This window comes from Caretta caretta, chromosome 3 (assembly GCF_965140235.1).
Source record: "Caretta caretta isolate rCarCar2 chromosome 3, rCarCar1.hap1, whole genome shotgun sequence".
NCBI lineage: Eukaryota > Metazoa > Chordata > Testudines > Cheloniidae > Caretta > Caretta caretta.
The window spans coordinates 68,186,944-68,210,458 of NC_134208.1; the positions used below are offsets into that span (position 1 = coordinate 68,186,944).

Sequence of the window (23,515 nt, forward strand, 5' to 3'; positions counted from 1 at the left end):
AAGGTTAAATGGACCAATGCATACTTCATGCAAAAGAGTGAGCATCTGGTCTTTGTTCATTACATATTTTTAGAATTCAGTGTTGTTTTTTAAGCCCATTGATTATGGTCAGAAAAACAAGTAGGAAAAATGACTTCTTGTACAGTACCAATCTGGTCTGTGTCCCTACTGAGACAGTGAAATGGTCAAACAACTGGGGGAATCTTGTGAGCAAAGAAGATAGAACCTTCAGAGGACCTGGACATAGACTATGGAGCTCACTCCTGCAAGAGAAAAGAATGATCTCTAACCACAGTCTCAGATCTGAATGCAGAGCACCTCCTCAATGCAGCTTTTCTCAAGAAGTTCTTCACACACACACCTCCCATCCCAAACACTAAAAAAAGTTTGATTTTTGCCAGCCTGTGGTATGAACTAAAGTGACTGTTATTTCTATTTTAAAATACTTTGGAAGGATTTAAATACTATGATGATGGGGCCAGAAGGATGGTGGTAACAACTGACGTAGCAGGCTATCAGCACTGCAGAGCCAATAAAGATGTGGAAGAGCAAACTATGTTAGTCTACATCACGCTTCAAGAATAAGATTGCTAGTCAAGTTCTTCTAAAATCTTTGTTGTGGTAAATTATTTGTTAAGCAAAAAGAATATAGCTTTGTTTTCAGGCTATTTATATAGTTGGTAGTGGGAACCAAAAAAATGACTTATAAATAGAGTAGATTTCCTATTGGACTCATAGGATAAATCTAGAAAAACAAGGCTTCATTTTTTAAAGTAACTACCTATCTCTCCATAGTTATATTGTCACTGTAACCCTCAGTTATTCAGATTATTGACTAGTAAGTATCTTGTAGTGTTCCTATAACAAAAAGCTTCCAGTGTTTAAATCCTTAAAAGAGACTACTAATGTAAATTACACAAGAGTTTACCACTGAATTAAATCCAAAGTGTAGCATAGACAGACACTTGCCTTGTTATATAAAGAGATGTCCCATCACTACGCATTACAGTAGAACACAATGAGAGGTCTCTTTTTTCAGAAAGATCCACTACTCTTGTTCCTTTGCTGAAAATGAAAAACAAACAAAAGAAACCCCAACCACACAACATCATTTGAAATAACTGCAAACCAGAATTGAAATACAGAATCCAGGAAAAAGAACCAGATGACATATACATTTAAAAAAAAAAAAAATCTTTCCTCATGCTGCCCGCTATTCTTGGAACAGTCTCATTCCTCTTGTGCACAGAGGATCTTCCCTCTACTCCTTCACATCTCCTTTGCATTAATAGGAGCATTGCCAGCAGATTGAGGGAAGTGATTATTCCCCTCTGTTAGGCACTGGTGAGGCAACATCTGGAGTACTGTATCCAGTTTTGGGCCCCCCACTACAGAAAGGATGTGGACAAATTAGAGAGGGCCAAGCGGAGGACAACGAAAATGATTAGGGGGCTGGGGCACATGACTTACGAGGAGAGGCTGAGGGAACTGGGCTTATTTAGTCTGAAGGAGAGATGAGTGAGGGGGGATTTGATAGCAGCCTTCAACTACCTGAAGGGGGGTTCCAAAGAGGATGGAGCTCGGCTGTTCTCAGTGGTGGCAGGTGACAGAACAAGGAGCAATGGTCTCAAGTTGCAGTGGGGGGGGGTCTATGTTGGATATTAGGGAAAACTATTTCACTAGGAGGGTGGTGAAGCACTGGAATAGGTTGTCTAGGGAGGTGGTGGAATCTCCATCCTTGGAGGTTTTTAAGGTCTGGCTTGACAAATCCCTGGCTGGGATGATTTAGTTGGTGTTGGTCCTGCTTCGAGCAGGGGGTTGGACTAGATGACCTCCTGAGGTGTGTTCCAACCGTAATCTTCTATGATCTCTCTTTCATAACCACCTCTCTCACCTTTCCTTCCATTGCTGATATCAGAAAATTGTCTGCTCTCACTCTTGTGGCTCATCTTTTATGAGTGTTTTTTCCATATAAGTTAAGATTGTCAATACCTCAGGGCAGGGACACATCTAACTCAATTTATTAAGTACCATGTACCACTATGGTGCTATATAACTAAGTAATTAGTCTGGAAGACCATTTTTCCCAATATGAAAAACTTTTACTGTGCCCAGTTTTAGCTGCAACTCCACTGCTTTTCCATTAGCTAGAAGGAAGAGGAAGATTAGGTTCTTCCACATGATATTATACTGAAAGTACTTGTATAAGGGGAAAAAAACCCACAACTATTGAGCAGCATTATATATATATATATATATCCCCACCACACCTTTTATATATGAAATATGACAATAGCAAAGAGTTAAAAAAATCATAACTGTTATAATGAAAACAAAATAACCTTTCATACATTGTTTTCTGAAGGAGTCCTCTAGCGTCCAACATCTTTAGAACTTCCTGGGACTTCTCTTGATAAAATGATTCTCCAGAATATTCATCAAAATGCACACCTAGACGCTGAAAGTTTCCAGGAACAGAAAGGAAAACTGTTAGGGTGAGACTTACACTTTCTTCAAGTCTTTACATTTGCTATAAGTCAGATGATGGGTCTGTGCTGTAGGCCATCCAGATGGGAAGAGTGACGATGGATTTTTATCAAGAACAGCTAGTATTTGTTGTCAAAAGGAAGGAATGCTGGGTTTTAATTTAATCTCTGGTTCATTACATTTTGGTTGTGGGGTGAGGAACAGCTGCTATTTTATTTTAATTCACAGCAAAGGCACTTGCCTAGAGCCTGGGATAGGTTCTTTCATAAATATTTATTATAAATGAAAATAAAATACAAGTTTCTCCCAAAAAATAATGGCAACTGGTTTTAATTCAGTGTCAGTGTGTGAAAGAGGACTTCACTTTAACTGCACTCTATCTGCAGACAGCTTTTGTACTGATTACTGTAACTTCCAGTTATTGTAATTTCTCATGATCAACTGAGTCTGCAATGTTTGCTGTTCTGTATAATAAAGTTAGATTAATCTAAGCTAAAACAAGCAATTTACCAATACATTTATGACATGGAAACTTTTAATTTAGTGGATTGGAATTTATTAAAGATGTATTAAATAGGCATAAATTTGCTTTGTCGCTCAGCACTCTTCTTTTGGATTCTGTGAAACTGAGAACGGAAAGTCCAATGTCTAGTTATATGGATTTCACGAAACAAATCTGTCTAAGATCTTCGCAACTAAGATTTACTGTGCTCTGCCTGGATATTAAATAAACCATGGCACTTTTGGTAAGAGAAAGGTGTTTGCCCCAGCATATTTGGAAAGGTTTTCCCTTTCCCTACTCTTGTAAAGCATACTGTAAAAAGGTGAAATGGCTGAGCTCCTGATGGCTCCTTCCACTCCAGGGGTGACTGAATTTCAGCAGAGTACGTATTTAGTTTGTGATGAGCTGAGGGAGTTTCAGAGATGAAAAAGTGCTATGCAGATGTCAGTTATTGGTGTGATGGAACAGTGGACGAAAGGAGACTATCCTAGGACTGCACAGAGACAACAGCTGATGGTTTGCACCTTGTAAATCCGGACATACTCTTCAATACTGAAGTCTCTAAAATGTTGCCACATTGACAGTATTTGCTCATCACGTGCCTCCAGTTTTCTAAAGAAATCCTGTGCCAGCTTCTTTATGTTTTCATCTTCTGCTGCTGCTTTGTTAACTTGTACGTATACCTAAAATACAATGGCATGGAAAATGTACAATAAATACAATCTTCCCCTCAAAGGAAAATAAAAGTCAAAAACACAGGAAGGTCTACAAGAACGGCACAGGAGAGTGAGATTAGGAACACACAGCTTATTTTTAATAGTTAGAATATTGGCCAGACTGCACAGTTTAGACCAGCTGTGGGAACTATTAGTTTTTCCCAAAATCCAGATTGTAATCCCACAACTGCTACTTCTGTTGCTCTTTCTTCTGATACTGCTTCTCATACTATCCCAATCTTGAAGCACCCAAAGCAACAGAATATGGAAGAATTCATTTGTATGTAAAGGAATCAATGATAGAGTCTTAAACCAGGATGCATTTCATGTTGTAGATCACATCATTGGCACACGTCAGTTAAACCCCAAAGGAAAAGCTTGGCATGCTGTTTGAGGGAGCCCATATGTTAATTTGCTAGAAGAGTTTGTTGCATTCAACATTACTAGCGTATATAGACGTTGGCTCCTCTGGTTGGACACTGTATTCCTTTAGTTGTTAAAGGCCAGAAGTAGATTCAGTTCAGAGTGATTTTTTTTTTTTTTTTTTTTTGCATTTAGCATTTAGAAAATGAGAGGCAAAGTTTTGAAAGCAAAATTATAAAAATGCCCTTTAAAAATAAATTTACCATGACCATTAATTTTATATTTTGACCCATACAGGTCAGCATTGATGGAATACTGCCCCACTTTGACAGGTTTTATAAATTAATCCTGCTAGGCCACTGAATTATTGCAACATTAGTGAGACACTAACTCTCCAATTTACGAGAGTCCTGTTTGACTAATTCCATGAGTTTAGCCAAAATATCCTGCTGTAGTGGTCTCAGCCTGTAAAACGTGCTCTCATCAACTAAACATTCTTGAACTTTTCCCCTTCCCTTTATGGGTTTTGAATTTCAGAGATACTGAATTAACCAGACAGTATTACCAACAAGCCTCAAATTTGAGAGCAGATTAAGGTTTCTACGACCTAGCCACAGACAATGGAATTTAAGCTCGGAGAAGATTTAACCCTTTCTATGAAAAGACAGTAACTGAACACATTCAGTTTTTCCCTCCTTGCAGATGATTTTATAAAGCAAACAATAACTGCAGCTATGAATGGCTACCCACATCTGACGCCCAACCATAATTTAAGGTACAACTATGACTAGAGGGGATTCTCACTTAGACGCTTAATTACACAAAAATCTTCCCAATGTGTTTTTCCTTTTAAATAACAGCAGGGAAAACCAATCCAATGTATCATATATAGCATTTCTATACATATCAGAAAGGCAACACAGTACAATATAATACAAACTTGCATCAATAGCAGATATAAATCAGAGGCATACTTAAACAGTTACAGCAGTCAAAGATTGTGGGTATTTGTGAAATTGTGTTTTGGTTTAATAAAAAACCTACTTCATTAGAAATCATCACACCTGCACTGAATGTTTCTCTCTGTGAATGCTGAAGGTGATTTGGGGCCATCTCACCATAAGCCTAAATATTTAATTCATTAATCAAATCAAGGAAAAGAAGGAGCAAGCAAAGATATCTTAACGTTACAATGCCTATCTTGTGCCAGATTCAAATAGTTTAATTTTGAATAATAAAACTCAATTGTATATAAGAAACCTCATTGCCTAGTGTGTAAATCCTACAGGGTATCAGTACAAACCACATACCAAATTATTTGGAAACTTGCAAAGAAAGAAAAAGTGCCACCATTTCTGTTGATTGAGAGAAATTCAAACTAAATAGTAAAGATCATGGAAGCATTATGTTCTAGACTAGGTTGTCTCCTAATGGCTGGACCTTGAAGTTAATCCTTCAACTCCTATATCATGTACTTAGAGCTATTTATCAATTGTACTGAGGGAGCCCAAGGGGAAAGAGAAAATATATGCAGATTGTTAAAAGTCAAAGGAGGTGAATGGCTTGGAAGCCAGAACCATTACTCTATTGTATAAACGGTACATATTTCTGTGCACATAATACACAGCTGGGTGGAATGCACTGAAATACTCAAACACACCTTATGTCTGAGCCAGTAACTAGATTTACTTGAAACCATCATTCCATGACATAATGTCTGGTTAGTGTACCAGAATGTCAGCTTTAGCAGCAGCTGCCATCTTCAGCCCAATACAGATGGAAGTGTAGTTTAGCTTTTTATTAGATCACTGATTCTCTGTGATACACAAAACTCCATATCAGAATGTATGAATCGTTGTTGAATAGCAGTATACATCTGGTATATTTACCGTTAAAGAGTGGGGCACAGAACTTTTTACAATTCAAAATTTGTGCCTGGCCATCTCCAGAATGATTGGAATTGTTCTGCTAAGTGCCTTAAATCTATACTTGGCCATTTCTGATAGCTGATGCATGCAATCAGCCAGCAGACTATTTATTCTTATTACAAAGGCTCAGTGAGGCTCTCTGCTCATAGCATGCAATGCAATCAATAGTAATGTTCTCTATATAAACTGGTGGAGAGAAGGATCAAATGAATTACTAGTTTGCATGTGGAACACGTTTGGATGGACTGACTCAGAATCCTAAAATACAATCTGCTCTGAACCAGCAAGGAGATTTGTTTGATCCAAATAATCTATCCTTATGTGTCTGAAGAGCCCATTGTGCAGTCAGTGGGTCAGACTCTCTCTTCTGGTGCAGGGAGATGCAAACTGCTGTACCAGCTTGTCCCCTGTGTCCCAGGAAGGCCATTCGCCTAGGAGAGGACAGCTTTAACCCTCACCAACAAGGGCACAATAGAATCCCTGCTGATGGAAGCTGCCTAGAAGCTGTTCTAAATCCAGTTCACTTTTACAATCATAAAGAAAGATAAGCCCATTTTGCACAGCCAGGAGAGAATTCTGAAATTGCGCACGGTGACAATCACTTCTCACCACACATCCATGGTAGACTGCATTCAGATTAAAGATCTTGTTTAAGATCCTCTTCCCAAAATTGCTGTTGAAGGTGTAATTAAAACAAACATTGTAATCTTTACATGTTTTCTAGTGTGAATTAAATAATAAAAAGAATATTTAGAAGTTTAAAGCAGTTTAAGATGGATGAAGTAGCGTGCCTGGCATTAAATGAGGATATTGATATAACAGGCATCAGGGAAACTTGGTGGAATGAAGACACTCAAAAAGAAAAGGAGTACTTGTGGCACCTTAGAGACTAACAAATTTATTTGAGCATAAGCTTTCGTGAGCTACAGCTCATTTCTGAGCTCATTTCTGAGCTGTAGCTCACGAAAGCTTATGCTCAAATAAATTGGTTAGTCTCTAAGGTGCCACAAGTACTCCTTTTCTTTTTGCGAATACAGACTAAATACGGCTGCTACCCTGAAACCTGAAGATACTCAGTGGGCCATGGGAATAGCAGGGTACAAGATATATAAGAATGACAGAGTAGGCCATGCTAGTGGGTGGGTGGCATGTTACAAGAAAGCATGGAGCCAAATAAGGTAAAAATCTTACTTGAAACAAACTGTACCATAGAATCTCTATGCATAGAAATTTCATGCTTGAAAAATAAGAGTACAGTAGTAGGAAAATACTAACCAACCACCTGACCAGGAGAGTGACTGTGACTGAAATGCTAGGGGAGTTTAGAGAGGCCACAAAAGCAGAAAGTGCAATAATAATGGGTGATTTCAACTATCCTCAAATTGACTGGGTAATTGTCACCTCAGGGCGTGATGCAGAGATAAAATTTCTAGACACCATAAATGACTGCTTCTTGGAACAGCTGGTCCTGAAATTTGCAAGGGGAGAGGCAATTCCCGACTTAGTCCTAAGAGGAGCACAGGATCTGGTTTGAGAGGTAACTATAATTAAATCACTCAGTAATAGCGACCATATTGTAATGAAATGTAACATCCTTGTATGGGGGATAATACCAAAACACCCCACCACTGTAACATTTAACTTTAAAAAGGGGAAGTACACAAAAATGAGGACACTTGTTAGATGGAAATTTAAAGGCACTGTCACAATGGTTAAATGCCTGCAAGCAGCATGGGGACTACTTAAAAACTCCATAATAGAGGCTTAGACTAAATGTATACCTCAAATCAGAAAAGACAATTAATCAGAGGAAAAAAAAAAAAAAAAGCCACCACAGCTAAATAGCAGAGTAATGGAAGCTGTCAGAGCCAAAAAGGCATCCTTTAAATTTTGGAAGTCAAATCCTCGTGAGGATAATAGGAAGGTGCACAAACTCTGGTAAGTTAAGTGTAAAAGTATAATAAGGCAGGCCAATAAAGAATTTGAGAAGTGTGATGAGGTGTATCAACCCCACACTACTGAGGTGAGGGTTAAGGAGCTGGTCTGGAAGCTGGAAGCCACACCCCTCGCCTTTGCCAGGCGTGCTCCCAGTGTAGGGAGCACTCAAAAGGGAGCAGCTCAGCTCAGTCTGGGCTGACTGAGGAGGAAAGCAGTTGGGTGCAGCAGCCTCCTGCTGAGAAGCTGCTGGGACTAAGCCTAGCCAAGCTGATGGAAGACCGTTGACCGTGGGAGCAGAGAGTGACAACTCACTGTCACTAGGGGCTCCGGAGACGATCCTGGGAGGAAGCCAGGAGGGATCCCAAGACAGAGCTGTGGCACTGCTGGAGGTACAGGGATAGGAAGCGACCCAGGGAGTACAAGTAAGGTACCAGACCCTAGGCCACATATACGACCTACTGCTCTGACGGGCCCTGGGTCAGAACCTGGTATTGGGTGGGCCCAAGTTATCCTACCTCCTTGTTGGGACTATAGCTGGTAGGCAGAGTGGCTCTTAACTCTCGCCACGGGGCAACGCTACTGTGGAATACAGCCGCTAGGCACAGCGGCCCTTGACTCTCCACATTGGGAGACACGGCTGTGAACTGTAGCCACTAGGCAAAGTGGTCCTGAACACTCGCTACTAGGCAATAATGCTGGCCTGGGGCACACAGGCATTTCCTGACAAGAAGCAACATGCTAGAGTTCTAACAGTAAGTATCTTTTTAAGTACATCAGAAGCAGGAAGCCTGCCAAACAGGCAGTGTCGCCACTAGACAACCAAGGTACTAAAGGAGCACTCAGGGAAGACAAGGCCATTGCAGAGAAGCAAAATGCATTGATCTTCACTGCAGAGGATGTGGGGGAGATACCCACATCAGAGCTATCTTTTTTGAGTGACAAATCTGAAGTACTGTCCCAAATTGATTGATCAGTAGATGAGATGTTAGAAAAACCGATGAATGAAACAGTAATAAGTCACCAGGAGCAGATGGTATTCACACAAGAGTTCTGAAGGAACTCAAATATGAAATTGCAGAGCTACTAACTGTAGTATGTAACCTATTGCTAAAACAAGCTGCTGTACCAGATGATTGGAAGGTAGCCAACATAACACTGATTTTTAGGAAGGGCTCCAGAGGCAATCCTGGCAATTACAGGACAATAAGCCTAACTTCAGTACTGGCAAAACTGATAGAAACTAGAGTAAAGAACAAAATTATCAGACACAGATAAAAAGGTCAATTTTCACAATGGAGAGAAGTAAACAGCAGGGACCTCCAAGGATCTGTACTGGGATCTGTGCTGTTCAACATATTCATTAATGATCTGGAAAAGGGAGTGAACAGTGAAGTGGCAAAGTTTGCAGATGTTAAAGAATTATTTAAGATAGTTAAATCCAAAAGTGATTGTGAAGAGTCAGGGGGGATCTCACAAAACTGGGTGACTGGGCATCAAAATAGTAGATAAAACTCAACACTGATAAGTGCAAAGTAATGCACAGTGGAAACAATAATGCTAAACATACATATAGAATGATGGGTTATAAATTAGCTGTTACTACTCAGTTAAGAGATCTCGGAGTCACCCCGGATAGTTCTCTGAAAACTTCAGCTCAATGCACAGCAATGGTCAAAAAGACTAACAGACTGTTAGTTTCTATCCCTTTCCTAATAGTTCCTAAGATAGAAAATATCATAATGCCACTATAAATCCATGGTGCACCCACATTTTGAATATTGTGTCCAGTCCTGGTTGCCCCATCTCAAAAAGGACATAGTGGAACTGGAAAAGATTCAGTAAAAGGCAACAAAAATGATCAAAGGATTGGAAGGGCTTCCATACAAGGAGAGACTAAATAGATTAGGGCTGTTCAGTTTAGAAAAGAGGTGACTAAGGAGGATGTGACAGAGGTCTATAAAATCATAAACCATGTGGAAAAAGTGACTAAAGAAGTGTTAGTTGCCCTTTCCCATAATACACAAACCCGGGGGCATCAAATGAAATTAATAAGCAGCAGGTGTTATACAAACAAGAGGAAGTACTTTTTTACACAACGCACAACTAACTTGTGGAACTCATTGCCAGGGAATGTTGTGATGGCCAGAAGTATAACTGGGTTCAAAAAAGAATTAGATAGGTTCATGGAGGATATATCCATCAATGGCAATTAGCCAAGACGGTCAGCGAATATAACCCCATGCTTGAGGTGATCCTAAGCCTCTGACTGCCAGAAGCCAAGAGGGGAAGACAGGGATAGAACACTCCAACTGTCCTCTGTGTACACTACCCTGAAACTCTGGTCCTGGCTGTCAGAGACAGGATACAGGGCTAGACAGACCATTGGTTTGACCCAGTATGCAGTTCTCATGTTCTTAAGAACAATAGAAGGTATTTTAGCACTATAAATGCTTAGTGGAGCATAATATAGCTTAAGCAACAAATGTTTTAAAGCTTTTTGTTTTAAAGACATATGCTTTCATACATCTAAGAGCTAATAACTATGTTGAAAGAATATTGCTAATATTATTTGATAACTTTTGAATCAACTTACCTCAAAGAGGTGTTCTAAAGGATTGGATTTTAGCTTGTCTTCATTGCCAAACTGTTGGAAACCAGCTCCCAGTAAACCTAGAATAAGTAATAATTATTAAAATGGGACATTAGAAAACAGATCAGTGTGTATTGTATCTCGATTAAAAGCTTCGTACAACCAAATCTGTATCTTAGCATTATAAGTAATGAAAGTAATACACGCCAAAATATTTTTAAAACATTATTGTGTCTGCTACAACAGACACAGAAAAGAAATGGATTATTCCAGTGCTTGAAAAACCATAATAGGCAAAGACTGGTATGAAAGACAGGGGTGATCCTTCTAATGAAAAGTCCCTTCCAACACCACAGCTGCTGGAATTCCTAACCCTGGAACCTGCTGCAGGGATCCATCTTTCACATCAGCATTTAGCTAGAAGCTGTCTGAAATCTGAAGCCCACACACCAATCCCCTATGTCTGCAGGAAACAAGGTGCTGCCCTATTCCTCACATCAAAGTCATCTGGCTGCCATGACTGCTCCTTCGCCAGTCTTTGGACCACTCCAAGCCCTGGTCTACACTGGGGGGAGGGGGGAAGGGGCAAATCGATCTAAGTTATGCAACTTCAGCTATGTGAATAACGTAGCTAAAGTATTTAGATTGACTTACTGTGGTGTCTTCACCGCGGTGAGTCGACCGCTGCCACTCCCCCATCAACTCCACTTGCGCCTCTCGCGGCGGCGGAGTACAGGAGTCGACGGGAGAGCACTTGGGGGTCGATTTATCACATCTAGACTAGACGCGATAAATCGATCCCCACTGGATTGATTGCTGCCCGCCGATCCAGCGGGTAGTGTAGACATACCCCAAGAGTCTGATCTCCACTACTCTATTTACACTTTTGTTTTGGGTCTTCCTTCCCGGTGAATAGCTCCCATGCCCCACCTCTCCTGTTGCCAAGGGGCAGCGTAGAGAAATTGACGAGACTATCAGTTTCTTCAACATTCCCAACAGTAACAGTGAAAGCCGATTAGACTCTGGTCAGCTTTCACTCTGCTGCAGCTTACGAAAAATATGAGCCGCAACACAAACATTGGGGCTTCCTGTCTACAGAATGAGGACAATGCTCACTTCTTGTTTGGAAAGCTTCCTCTGGAGCCGTAAGAGTAAAAATTTGGGCCAAGGGCAAGAGTCTGCTACAGCTGTTGTTCTAGTGACACAAAACTGCTGCAAACCCATCTGAATCAGGCAGTTCGGTCAGGGTTAGTGCTGCAGAGCAGTCATAGCATCAGTGAACCGTACCCTTCATTTTTTTAAAAAAATGCATTCTTCTATTCTGCAGAAGTTGATGGCATTTGTCCCCCCATTCTCCAGAGAAAGCTTCCTATTTTCCACAAGTGGTGAGAAAGAGAAGGGATTTTTCAAGCCCCAGTTGATTATAACCAACAGGCCTTACAATACTGCAAGGAACGTGAAGCAAAAAAAAGTAGGCTTATTTAACCCCCCACACACAATAGCATTTAAATGTAACAATTTCTACCTCAGAACGACAGGAAGAGTCTGCCTGAACCCAATAAAAGCAAGGAACCTGAACTACTCAGCGTGTCCACACTCTGCAGCACATGTCGCTGGGGTGGCAGAACCCAAAAGGGCATTCACTCGAGGTGTTTTCTCTACCACCCCCCTGACTGTTCCACTGTAGAAAGACAGCTTTAAACTGCAGCCAGGGCTCCACAGGCTGCCTTGTGACAGCGTATCCCCCAGGTCCCTGGTCATGCTCCCTCCCTCACCAGTACCAACCATTTTAGTAGCAGTCTTGAGAGACCAAGAGGCTACAGGCATGTTGCACTGCTGCAACCTCCTTCTATGAGCACATCCTGTTACCGAAGACTCTCAGCTAGTCTCTCTGTTGTGTGTAGTCGCCACAGACCCAAGAGTGAATCAAACCCATGAAATTGCATGACTTGATTATTTCTTTAAATGTATCTGGTTGGTTTTAGAATTTCCCAAACATTCATAGATTAGAAGGCTAGATAGAATGCTGTGATCATCTAGTCTGACCTCCTGTTTAAACACAGGCCATAGGACTTCCCTGAATTAATTCCTGTTTGAACTAGATCACCTGAGAGGCTTTAGAACTGCCCCAAGATTGCCTCAAAGGCTGAGAAACTGAAATCCTTTCCTCATCACTAAATTAAAAGAACTTGTCCAAGTGCCTCTGCAGCCATTCAGGAGAGTCGGAGTGGATTTTAAATCCATATTCCCTCTGAGCTGTCAAGGACTAGGACTGCTGGGGAGATGGTACACGTATCCCTGAAGAGGGAGGGTGTGTACCACTTTGGAATAACTTCTCCAGCTGATAAAGGAAGTACTTCAAGAGTCTTGTCCACTTCCTGTTGGAAGCACAGAGGAGGTCCTAGGAGGAGTTTAGTAAGGGAAGCAAGACAATATCCTGGAAAGAAAAATAAAAGAAGGGCTAATCCCATTTAAATTCAGGTCTATATTTTAAAAGTTGCCTCTTGGCTGGGAACTTGCCTGCCACGTTTCAGCTGGATACAGTTTAGAAGGCTAAGTTATAAACTCCTCGTAAATGGTGGCTATAATAGAAATGCTGACAGCTCATTAACTACAGTGGTGCTTCTGGGAAGTACCATTATAATAAAATTCCTAAGCTATAATTTTGTGAACCGTGGTCACATCCTTTATAAAAGCTGTTAAATATCGGAACTGAATATGCCAATATAAAAGAACATCTGTTTTAAGGGGGACAGTTAAAACTAGTAGCTCAAAAATATGACCTACCAGCTATGCTTTAGATTGAAAGTTCGCATGTACACAATATGCTTTCCAACTACCTTTCCTGACAGCAAGATGTATGTGGCAATATATAAAATCCCTGCTATTCAAAGTTCTTTGAAAGCACCATTCTGCAATCAAACTATTTACTTCAAGAAGTTATCTTGCTCTGGCTCTGTGGATATGGGGACAGCAGTGGATGTGATATATCTTGACTTTAGCAAAGCTTTTGATATGATCTCCCACAGTATTCTTGCCAGCAAGTTAAAGAAGTACGGATTGGATGAATGGACTATAAGGTGGATAGAAAGCTGGCTAGATTGTTGGGCTCAACAGCTAGTGATCAATGGCTCGATGTCTAGTCGGCAGCCGGTATCAAGCAGAGTGCCCCAGGGGTCGGTCCCGGGGCCAGTTTTGTTCAACATCTTTATTAATGATCTGGATGATGGGATGAATTGTACCCTCAGCAAGTTCGCAGATGACACTAAGCTGGGGGGAGAGGTAGATATGCTGGAGGGTAGGGATAGGGTCCAGAGAGACCTAGACAAATTAGAGGATTGGGCCAAAAGAAATCTGATGAGGTTCAGCAAGGACAAGTGCAGAGTCCTGCACTTAGGAAGGAAGAATCCCATGCACTGCTACAGGCTGGGGACCGACTGGCTAAGCAGCAGTTCTGCAGAAAAGGACCTGGAGATTACAGTGGATGAGAAGCTGGATGAGAGTCAGCAATGTGCCCTTGTTGCCAAGAAGGCCAACGGCATATTGGGCTGTATTAATAGGAGCATTGCCAACAGATCGAGAGAAGCGATTATTCCCCTCTATTTGGCATGGGTGAGGTCACACCTGGAGTATTGTTTCCAGCTTTGGTCCCCCCCCACTACAGAAGGGATGTGGACAAATTGGAGATAGTCCAGCGGAGGGCAAAGAAAATGATTAGGGGGCTGGGGCACATGACTTATGAGGAGAGGCTGAGGGAACTGGGCTTGTTTAGTCTGCAGGAGAGAAGAGTGAGGGGGGATTTGATAGCAGCCTTCAACTACCCGAAGCGGGGCTCCAAAGAGGATGGAGCTCGGCTGTTCTTAATGGTGGCAGATCTCAGAACAAGAAGCAATGGTCTCAAGTTGCAGTGGGGGAGGTCTAGGTTGGATATTAGGAAACACTATTTCACTAGGAGGGTGGTGAAGTACTGGAATGAGTTACCTAGGAAGGTGGTGGAATCTCCATCCTTGGAGGTTTTTAAGGTCTGGCTTGACAAAGCCCTGGCTGGGATGATTTAGTTGGTGTTGGTCCTGCTTTGAGCAGGGGATTGGATTAGATCAGTGGTTCTCAAAGCTGGTCCGCCACTTGTTCAGGGAAAGCCCCTGGTGGGCCGGACCGGTTTGTTTACCTGCCGCGTCCGCAGGTTCGGCCGATCGCGGCTCCCACTGGCCGCGGTTCGCCGCTCCAGGCCAATGGGGGCTGTGGGAAGCGGCGCGGGCCAAGGGACATCCTGGCCACCCTTCCCGCAGCCCCCATTGGCCTGAAGCGGCGAACCGCGGCCAGTGGGAGCCGTGATCGGCCGAACCTGCGGACGCGGCAGGTAAACAAACCGGTCCGGCCCACCAGGGGCTTTCCCTGAACAAGCATAAGACCGGCTTTGCGAACCACTGGATTAGATGACCTCCTGAGGTCTCTAACAACGCTAATATTCTATTTTTCTAACAGAGCAGATAAGCACAGCAGGGAAAAGCAGCCTTAACCAGATTTTATTTTGCTATTTAAATATTGTTGCAGTGTACACTTTAAGAAGAAAAAAAAAATGAAGTCATATCAAAGGGATAAAAATAAAATAAAACATGTAACTATGAAGTCAGTCTAATTTTAAGGCAACTCATCATACAAGTATCCCTCCTTATTAAATTCCACAGGGCTCAGTTTTGTGCCCACTGAAGTCCATAACAAAATTCCCTTTTGACTTCAGTGACACTGGTTCAGGACCTAGAGAGACTTGGTTGAAATAACATGACAAAAAGCAAAATATTTGTTACCTGCCTCTGAAGTGTCAGAAAAATGCAATTAAGTTGCCTTGCAAAACTGTCATGTGAAAACATCCACCCATCCACACGAGGATTATGAATACACTAACATTTTTCTCATCTGTCCAAAACAATTAATCAACCAAACTAAAAGATACTTGTCCCAAACAAGAGGGCAGGTAGAACTGTGCAGGGCTGGCATTTAATATATGTATCATCTACATAGAGGAGATTGAACACAATAATATGCAGGGGCATAGAAGTTTTATTGATATGATTTTGGGAGTTAAGAATCGCTCTAATCGAATGACATAAATGCACCACGATACACAACTATTTTATTTATGCCACACATTTTAGAAAAATTGTTGTGTCTGCTTTTTGTTTTTTAAACCAAAATTTTGTTGGCACTATTCTTTTTTTACCTGTCTTCAAAGTCTGAATGTATTAGCTACCATGAATATACCCAGTCTCAGAGTAACAGAAAGTTAATACTAATACATTTTTAAAACCTCTAGAAAACTATCACAAATAGCTCTTTTGGAGGGCATGGAAGTGGAGGGGCAAAAGTACGGTGAAGTTAAGGTTTGATATCTTTCAGACTGACAGGGTTAAAAAATGATGAAGCTTGGAATAAATCTCAGGTCTCCTATGATATAAAATAAATATTTACAGTCATGGTGGCTCATGTAATATGAGACATTAGGGCAGTCATTGGTGCAAGAATAAACATTTGCCCATCTTACACTCCAGAGCAGTATAATTTCCAGTCCTTGCTTCTACAATTGTGGGGGTAAAATTGATATTGATATTACCCTCTTCTTTCTTCAAGCACTTTTTAAATAGCAGCTATTTGAACATTTCTCAGATGTTTGATTTTAGTGCTGGCAAACAGGGACTTTTAATTATCATCAACCATGCACAGTTCTGTACATTAGTATGCATGGGCCTAAAGGGGTTTGATAAGCTAAAGGCACAAAACAGAATGCAAGACAGGAGAGCAACTGTGCAATACGAATTCAAATTGTTCTACTGTTTCACAAAATAAGAAATTTATTCTATGGTTATGTCTACAAGTGTTAGGTAAATAAACTGAGTACAGTGGGTTCAGACTCCTGTAGTTCCTATACAAGCAAAACTCCCAAAGACATGAAGGGTTTTGCATGACAAAAGAATTCAGTATTAGGATATATACAGCTCTAACCATTCACTTATTGTCTATAACTTGTTTTAGCAGCATGAGCCTGTCCAATTATTAATCTTTGCTATAGCCAAATCCAGTGAGGCAGCAAGAAATTGAGGTTGTAAGCCTAGATAATGTTATTTGTGAAAGAGAAAATAAACATACCAAATTGCATGCCCCAGTCTCCAAGGTAATTTATTCTTGTTACATGATGTCCAAGTGCTTCTTTGAGGTTTGCTACAAAATTCCCTGGTAATCAAAATTATTATTATTACTCAAAACAGTAAGTGTTCTCTCATTCTTAATACTAGTTTTGTTTTGATACACTCTGCATTACAAATCCAATAAAATGTACTGTTCTACCAAATTTCTTGCTGAAATGAATCAGTTAGACTGTTAATTCTTTCAGGTCTTGTGGGGGTTTTTGCGCACTGGAAGGCGCTGTATATTCTTTCATTGTTATACAGAAAACAAACATCATATTTTATGTTTATATGGTGCTCTTCAGCTGACCATCACAAATTGCTTTTCAAGCCTCAGTGCATCCTCACAACACTGCCGTAGAATGTATCAGTCCTCCACCCCATTTTTCAGATAGGCAAACAGACACAAAGAAGTTAAGTGATTGCCTAAGTTCACCTATCATGTTAGTGGCAAAGCTAGGAAAAGTACTGAAAACTCACGACTTCCAGTGCTGTGCTCGAACCATCACAGTATCCGTAAACAGGCTGCATTCCAACCCGGCTCCTAATACATTATACCCATGAAACAGGGTCCAGTTTTTAACCCCTTCCTAAAGCTTGCTTTTAATATTACTGTAATTAAAATGCAAAAAATCCCTCAACCACATCTTTCTCCTGAGCTGGGCTGTTCTTAAGATTTTTCCTTGCTTAACTTCTGTGTCTCTGCCCCTGGTTTCCCCTGCTTTAAAGGGGCTTAAACCCTTTTAGCTCTGATGCAGGAGTATAAAAGGACCCATCTGGTCTGATATCAGAGTGACTCAGTTGCAGAGCTCTGTCTCTTTCTCCTGGAACCTTTATCCTGACACCGTGTTAGAGCATCCAACCATAATTTTCTATTAGATTCATTCATGCTATTCAGTTTATTTTGTCCCTTCCGTGTAGACAGTGATCTGTAGGGTTATTTTGGGGAATGCTCCTCCCCACAGGAGATGGTGTGAAAAGGATGAGCTACGACACCTTGTAGCACTTAGTTAACAATGACATTGTAAAGAATGGTTGGACGCAGTATTAACTCAACAGATGATGCAGCATCTAGTTATCCTTGTCAGTAAAGTAGCACTTCATACACAGATATGGGGAAATACTGAAAGAGAAAAAACAGTGAAGCTAAAATTTCACTTAATAGCTTTTGTGCCACTGGAATGTTGAGTGGTAAACTAACGCACAACAATTCAGTTATGTACAGGAGTCAACGAGAGTTTTATCCCCTGTATTTGAGGTCAGAACTGGGCCGATAATCACCATGACGGCAATATTGACATATAGTAGTTAATGTATTATAAACAAACCTCATATCAGACAACCTCTAAGACAACCGGACAAACCAGAAATGAAAGTTAGTCTTAAAAGGACTTAAAATATACCAACAAAGGCTTCTAACTGTGTCTTTCTAGGATGCCATTTTAAATCTCTAATTTGGGATTTCCTCATTTAATGCTCACTGTACTATAACTAAGTAATGTGCTCATTAATAAATCTGTCTGTAACAGACTGAGTTTTTGTTGTTTACTCCCTTCCTTCACTGTTTAATCGGTAGCAGGTTCTTATTAAACATAAGGTTGGCCAGACATGGCCTCTCCACTATAGGAATGAAATTCAATAGGATTTTCTATTGAACTCCACAGAGGATACACAGAAGATTTTCTAGGCTGTAGTTAAATGTGTACTTACCTATTATCGTGGACCGCAAGTGTCCTACATGAAACTTTTTGGCAATATTGGGTGAACTGCAATAAATACCCACAGTTAACGTTTGTTCACTGTACAAAACATAGAACTGCCCGATCATTGTCTCCCCTAACACACATCCAAACAGTTGCTACACTCTTTCCATGTCCTGAAAAGTGCTAAAGGAACACACAGCTCCCACCCTTTCCAATAAAATTCCTAGGCTGATCTAATTATGAGCTGGGATCCAGGTCCCAATTTTACTCCAGAAGGCAAGGCATAAAAAAAAAAACATGTTGCCTTCCCAATTAGGATTGTATTTGAAAAGTTGTATACGAAATAGATAAAGTACTCGCACCAATCTCTGTCACTATATAAAAATTATGCAAGTAGGGATTTTTCACAACAGACCTTTACTTTTATATAATACCTCCCTTCCTAGGAGTAAATGTGACTCCATTGCAAGGCTTTCATACAAAGCTCTACACACTATGTATGCCCTTCAGGGCATACTCCCTTTCAAATACCAACCCCAAGTAACTGCAATCAAGTATTACTATTTGCAGGAATTAAATTCAGTCGAACCAAACAAGAGCAGAGCTCTGGTAAATATTTTCAAACCCACAGAACACCTCCTCCCTACTCCCTGCACCAGCTGAGAACAACCAAAGTGGTTTCATTTACTTCCTCAGTTGTAAGTCAGAATCATTTAGGTTAATTAACCTCAGGGCATTTAAAGTTTACTCCTCCTGGACACTTGTACAGTACTATCCTTGATTTACTACTTCTCTTGTGCTTCCTCTGCTGGCAGGTTGTCCATGTCGCAGCACAGCGAAGATAAGGCAAATAGGTCTTTTTATAATTTTGAGCCAGATTTTTAGAGATCAAGGTCCATTTTTTGTGGACACAAAATTGTGCTCACAATTATTTGTGCCTGAAAAAAATACTCAGGCCAGGGTCTGAACATCCAGCCCAAAATTTAAAAAAGCCAACTACTTATTTCTGACCTGACAATATCATTGTTGTTCAGTTGCCAACCTAACCAGATGGTGGAAGATGCACAAGTGAGCAAGCAAACCAGAGTACAGTGCAAATATCCTGAAATAAAGAGTCTTAACCAGGTACCTGTTTTTTCAGGAACAAATAACTGGAGACACAATTTTGCACCAGTAGTTTTGTGCCTGCAATTTAGGACATTTAGACATCCAAATGCTTGATTGCTCCTGAAAATCTTGGATGTAGGCATCAAAGTGATCTAAATTGCAGGTGCAAATAACTGTGGGTGCGGAACAGCACCCACAACAACTGAAGCTCAGTTAAAGCCTAAAAAATTGAGGCTAAAGGGTGAAAATTCAGCCTTAGTTTCTTCATAACAGAATTAATTAAAACGAAAAAGACCATCATCCTCCAAATCAGAACATTCTTAATGAGGGTCAAATCAAGGCTTGAACTATCAACTAAATAGTGAAGATATCTTTAACAGTTCTAGGAGGAAAAAAGCCACAAATACAATTTATGTTGTATTTGCAAATAAGCTACCCATGTACTAATGCAGCTGAATACCATACATGTAACAATGCAGCAGTATCACCTTTGTAATTAAAGAACATAAGGTATTTTATTGATTCTTCTAAAAGGACTTCACCCATGTACGCACCTAAACTCAATCACTATCTTTCCTCTGGGAAGCGTAGAGAAAAGTTCACTTTTTATTCCATATTCTGAGCCATCTTTAAATACCTGCTGCAACACAGTCTAAAAAGCAAGAAAAAAATGGTTTGGAAAAAGAGCAATCAACAAAGAATTTTTTTAATGTTTTACTAATTGCCTAAAAGCTTAATCCTGCAGTCTTTATGCATGTAAGCAATCTCACTGAGGGTTATCTGTATAGTTGGCCAGACAAAGCAAGGCCCCACACTAAACCCCATGGCATTTTGATTTGTGTGTCTGTAACACAACAATTTTTGAAAACTGCATCCCATCAACTCCAAAATTTCAGGGAATTTTCTAGGCTGCAATGATTTTGGTGAAAAATCAGAAAACCAGAAAAGCCTGATTTCCACTAATATCACCATTTGTCACTCAGGTTAGAGGGCAAACGAAGAAACTGCAGAGGTAGGGTTAGGCTAGGATTAGTGGGCTCCTCACCCCACAACATTTTGCACCACCCTGCATTTTGCAACTTTGTCCCTTGAAATTGTGGAGGGCTGACTAAAATATATTGAAAAACATTAAAAATGGAAATTTTTATTTAATACAATATATAAAGAAGGATTGTATTAATTCAGTAAAAATATGTTTCTGTATGTACTTGTCTGTCACAGAAAGTTCAGTGTCCAAAAAATTTAGCATGTTGGGCTACAGATACTGGGGGGGCTTGCCGAAGGGTAGATGGTACCGTAACCATATGAAATGACATATCCATGAAGAGCAAAGATTTTCACGAAGAATATAAGGATTCCGGAGAACTCGTTAAAGGCCGCTCATGCAGAAACACAGAAACTGAACTGCTCTTCAACAGAAATATTTTATGCTCTTATAATGGCACTTACAGTATTACTATAGTATCAGGGCCCATCCCATTAGATAACCAAAATTACAATGGCCAGTGGTCTCATTTTCCTCTCCCCTACTTAAAGGGATTTGGGTCTATGTTTTTTTGCCCATTTCCTTCTCTGTCTCTTTACCACACTTCTCGTCTCTTCCTCATAACCTGAGTGGGGCATGATTATGTGCTAATTCTGCACTGAGTCTGGCAAAACTCACACTGAAGTCAGGCAGTCAGTGGGCATTGTGCTTGAATAAGGAGCGCTGAACAGGGCCCTAAGAGAGGAAACTTTTGATTTAACTGACAATCTGACCAAATCTTGCCCATTAATCAGCTCTGAAACAAGAGCCAGTAAAAATCTGATTGAACAGTCACACTAAATTCACATATTGTTAAAGTGGATTATATGTGACCAGTTTAAAATTAAATGATAATTTTATGGCATTTGTAACTATGTTAATGTTTTTCGTAGGATAAGGTAAAAAATAAAAAAGAATCTAATCAATAGAAGTGCACATAGCACTAATAACTAAGAAGCAGACTGAAAGAGAGTATTCTTAATTTCTATTACATACAAATTGATGACTGTAGGGAGTCAGGGTGGCTTCCCTCTGAACCAGAGGGTAAAGAGCCACCCTCTCAGCCTGAGTGGGTGGGACCAGACCAAGCTTACGCCAATCCCCAGAAGGGGAGGGGTGGGACAGGAAGTACAAAGGGTGGGGCCCTTTGCCCAGAGAGAGGAGTACCAAGGAGGGAGACAGACACAGGCTGGCCCCTCCAGACCCTGCTGCCAACCCAGGAGGAACCTGACCGGGAGGAAGGCCTGTGGCGACCCGGACTGCCAGCCGCTGAGTACCCGGAGGACCTGGAGGGGCCCGGCTGTAGCCTGGGCCAGCGTGAGCCCGACACAGAGGGGGAGCTGGAGCTGCCAGCAGAGGAATACCCGGACGAGCTGGAAGGACCAGAGAGACCCGCTTGAGAGACCGGGTAGGAAGTAGCCCAGGGGCAGAACTGAACCATGGAGTTGGGTGGGCCTGCGTTCCCCTACCCCGGCCAACCTGCCTTGGGTAGCAGAACTGTGCGCTACAAACCCATACCAGTGCGCCCCTGCCTGAGGGGCGCGCTGCAGACTCTGGCCAGCACACCTTTCCCGCTAATTCCCCAGCGCCCGAAAGGTGTGATTAAGGCCTGCCAGTGGGACCTAGCTCTCCATCGCCCCTAGAGGCTTGGAGGACCGATTGAAACGTGTCACAATGACCACAACGTAAAAGTATTCAGCAAAAGTCTTTATAGGAGAAGGCAACTTCTTGGGCTTCACCAATATAGATGAGAATTTTCACTTCCCCAGAAACAGGCAATCAGTTTTCCAAGACGACAATCTGTCAAATCCGAGCTGTAGCTCATGAAAGCTTATGCTCAAATAAATTTGTTAGTCTCTACCACAAGTCCTCGTTTTCTTTTTGCGAATACAGACTAACACGGCTGCTACTCTAAAAACTGCTCAGTCTCTGGTTTAGATTTTCATAACATGCTTCTAGCTCAATGAACTAGTTGAGCAACCAACCTACAAAAGGACTTTTGAGTCTAGCTGTACCACCCATCCACCTATCTCCCTAAGGATCTTGAAACAAGGACCCAGAAATCAGAGTCTACTTTGGGATAATACCACCAGTGACAAAGGTGAGTGGCCCACTTCCCTCCAGCAAGTTATTGATTTAACATTTAAGCTATCTTTTTCCAATTAGCCAACAGTCTTTGAAGTTTTGAACAAACCATAATATGGTAAAATCTGAAGAGCAAAAATTACAATTCTAGATGTCTTTATAAAATAGTATTTTCCACCTCTAGCAAAGGCCTTGGAGCACAAGAACCAAGATTAAATTTTTGACTTGCACAATTTAGGACCTGACCCTAAATTGTAGACCAAATTTAGACTTTGAAGGGAAAAGGGGAAGAAGAAAAATCAGAATTATTAAACTGTGTCAGAGAAACTACTTCCTTATATTTTTAAGAAGAGATCTTTGTGAACCTGATTCCAAATTCTCAGCATGCATAATAAAAGACAGCTGTTTAGTCAATCCTTAGAGAGGGAATATATGGTTTTTAAACTGAAACAATGATTGTTTGAATGTAAAGTTCTACACTAAGACTACAGCAGATGTTTTTCATTTCTATGAAGAGGGGCTAATTTTGTCATTATTGTTAATATTTCATGTGTGTTAAAATACTTACCTTTGCTAATAATTCCCTATTTATTGTGAAGTTCACTGTTCCTGGACCAGTGCTGATTTCTCTCACTACCGTATCACATTTTAGCTAAAAAACACATAAAAACAGGTGAATAAATCATTTGCTTCATTAGACATGCAATATTATATTGGCTAGAATTCCTTAGGATGGAAAGGACGTACAGTGGGTCATCTAATAAATTCATCCCCTCATAGAAAGGTAGACTTGCGTTCATTATTTCCAAACCATCTCCAACACATGAATATCTAGTTGACCCTCAGATATTGTACTTTCTCTTCTTTTGATCTAGTCCATTTTTATCATT

At 40.8% G+C, this 23,515-nt stretch overlaps 1 protein-coding gene across 2 annotated transcripts in view; it reads right to left on the reverse strand.

The window, feature by feature from the left end:
• The window catches only part of RARS2 (arginyl-tRNA synthetase 2, mitochondrial), a 56,727-nt gene that overhangs the window by 22,562 nt on the left and 10,650 nt on the right, over positions 1-23,515 (reverse strand). Inside the window, exons 4-11 of one of the 2 annotated variants that reach the window (XM_048845053.2) lie at positions 23,194-23,277; positions 20,071-20,168; positions 18,417-18,472; positions 16,669-16,752; positions 10,528-10,604; positions 3,514-3,672; positions 2,352-2,458; positions 970-1,065 (exon numbers count right to left, since the gene is read on the reverse strand). In XM_048845053.2, coding sequence (XP_048701010.2) covers positions 970-1,065; positions 2,352-2,458; positions 3,514-3,672; positions 10,528-10,604; positions 16,669-16,752; positions 18,417-18,472; positions 20,071-20,168; positions 23,194-23,277 — 761 coding nt within the window. The remainder of the gene's footprint in view (positions 1-969; positions 1,066-2,351; positions 2,459-3,513; positions 3,673-10,527; positions 10,605-16,668; positions 16,753-18,416; positions 18,473-20,070; positions 20,169-23,193; positions 23,278-23,515) is intronic. The other variant, XM_048845054.2, reaches the window with a different exon arrangement.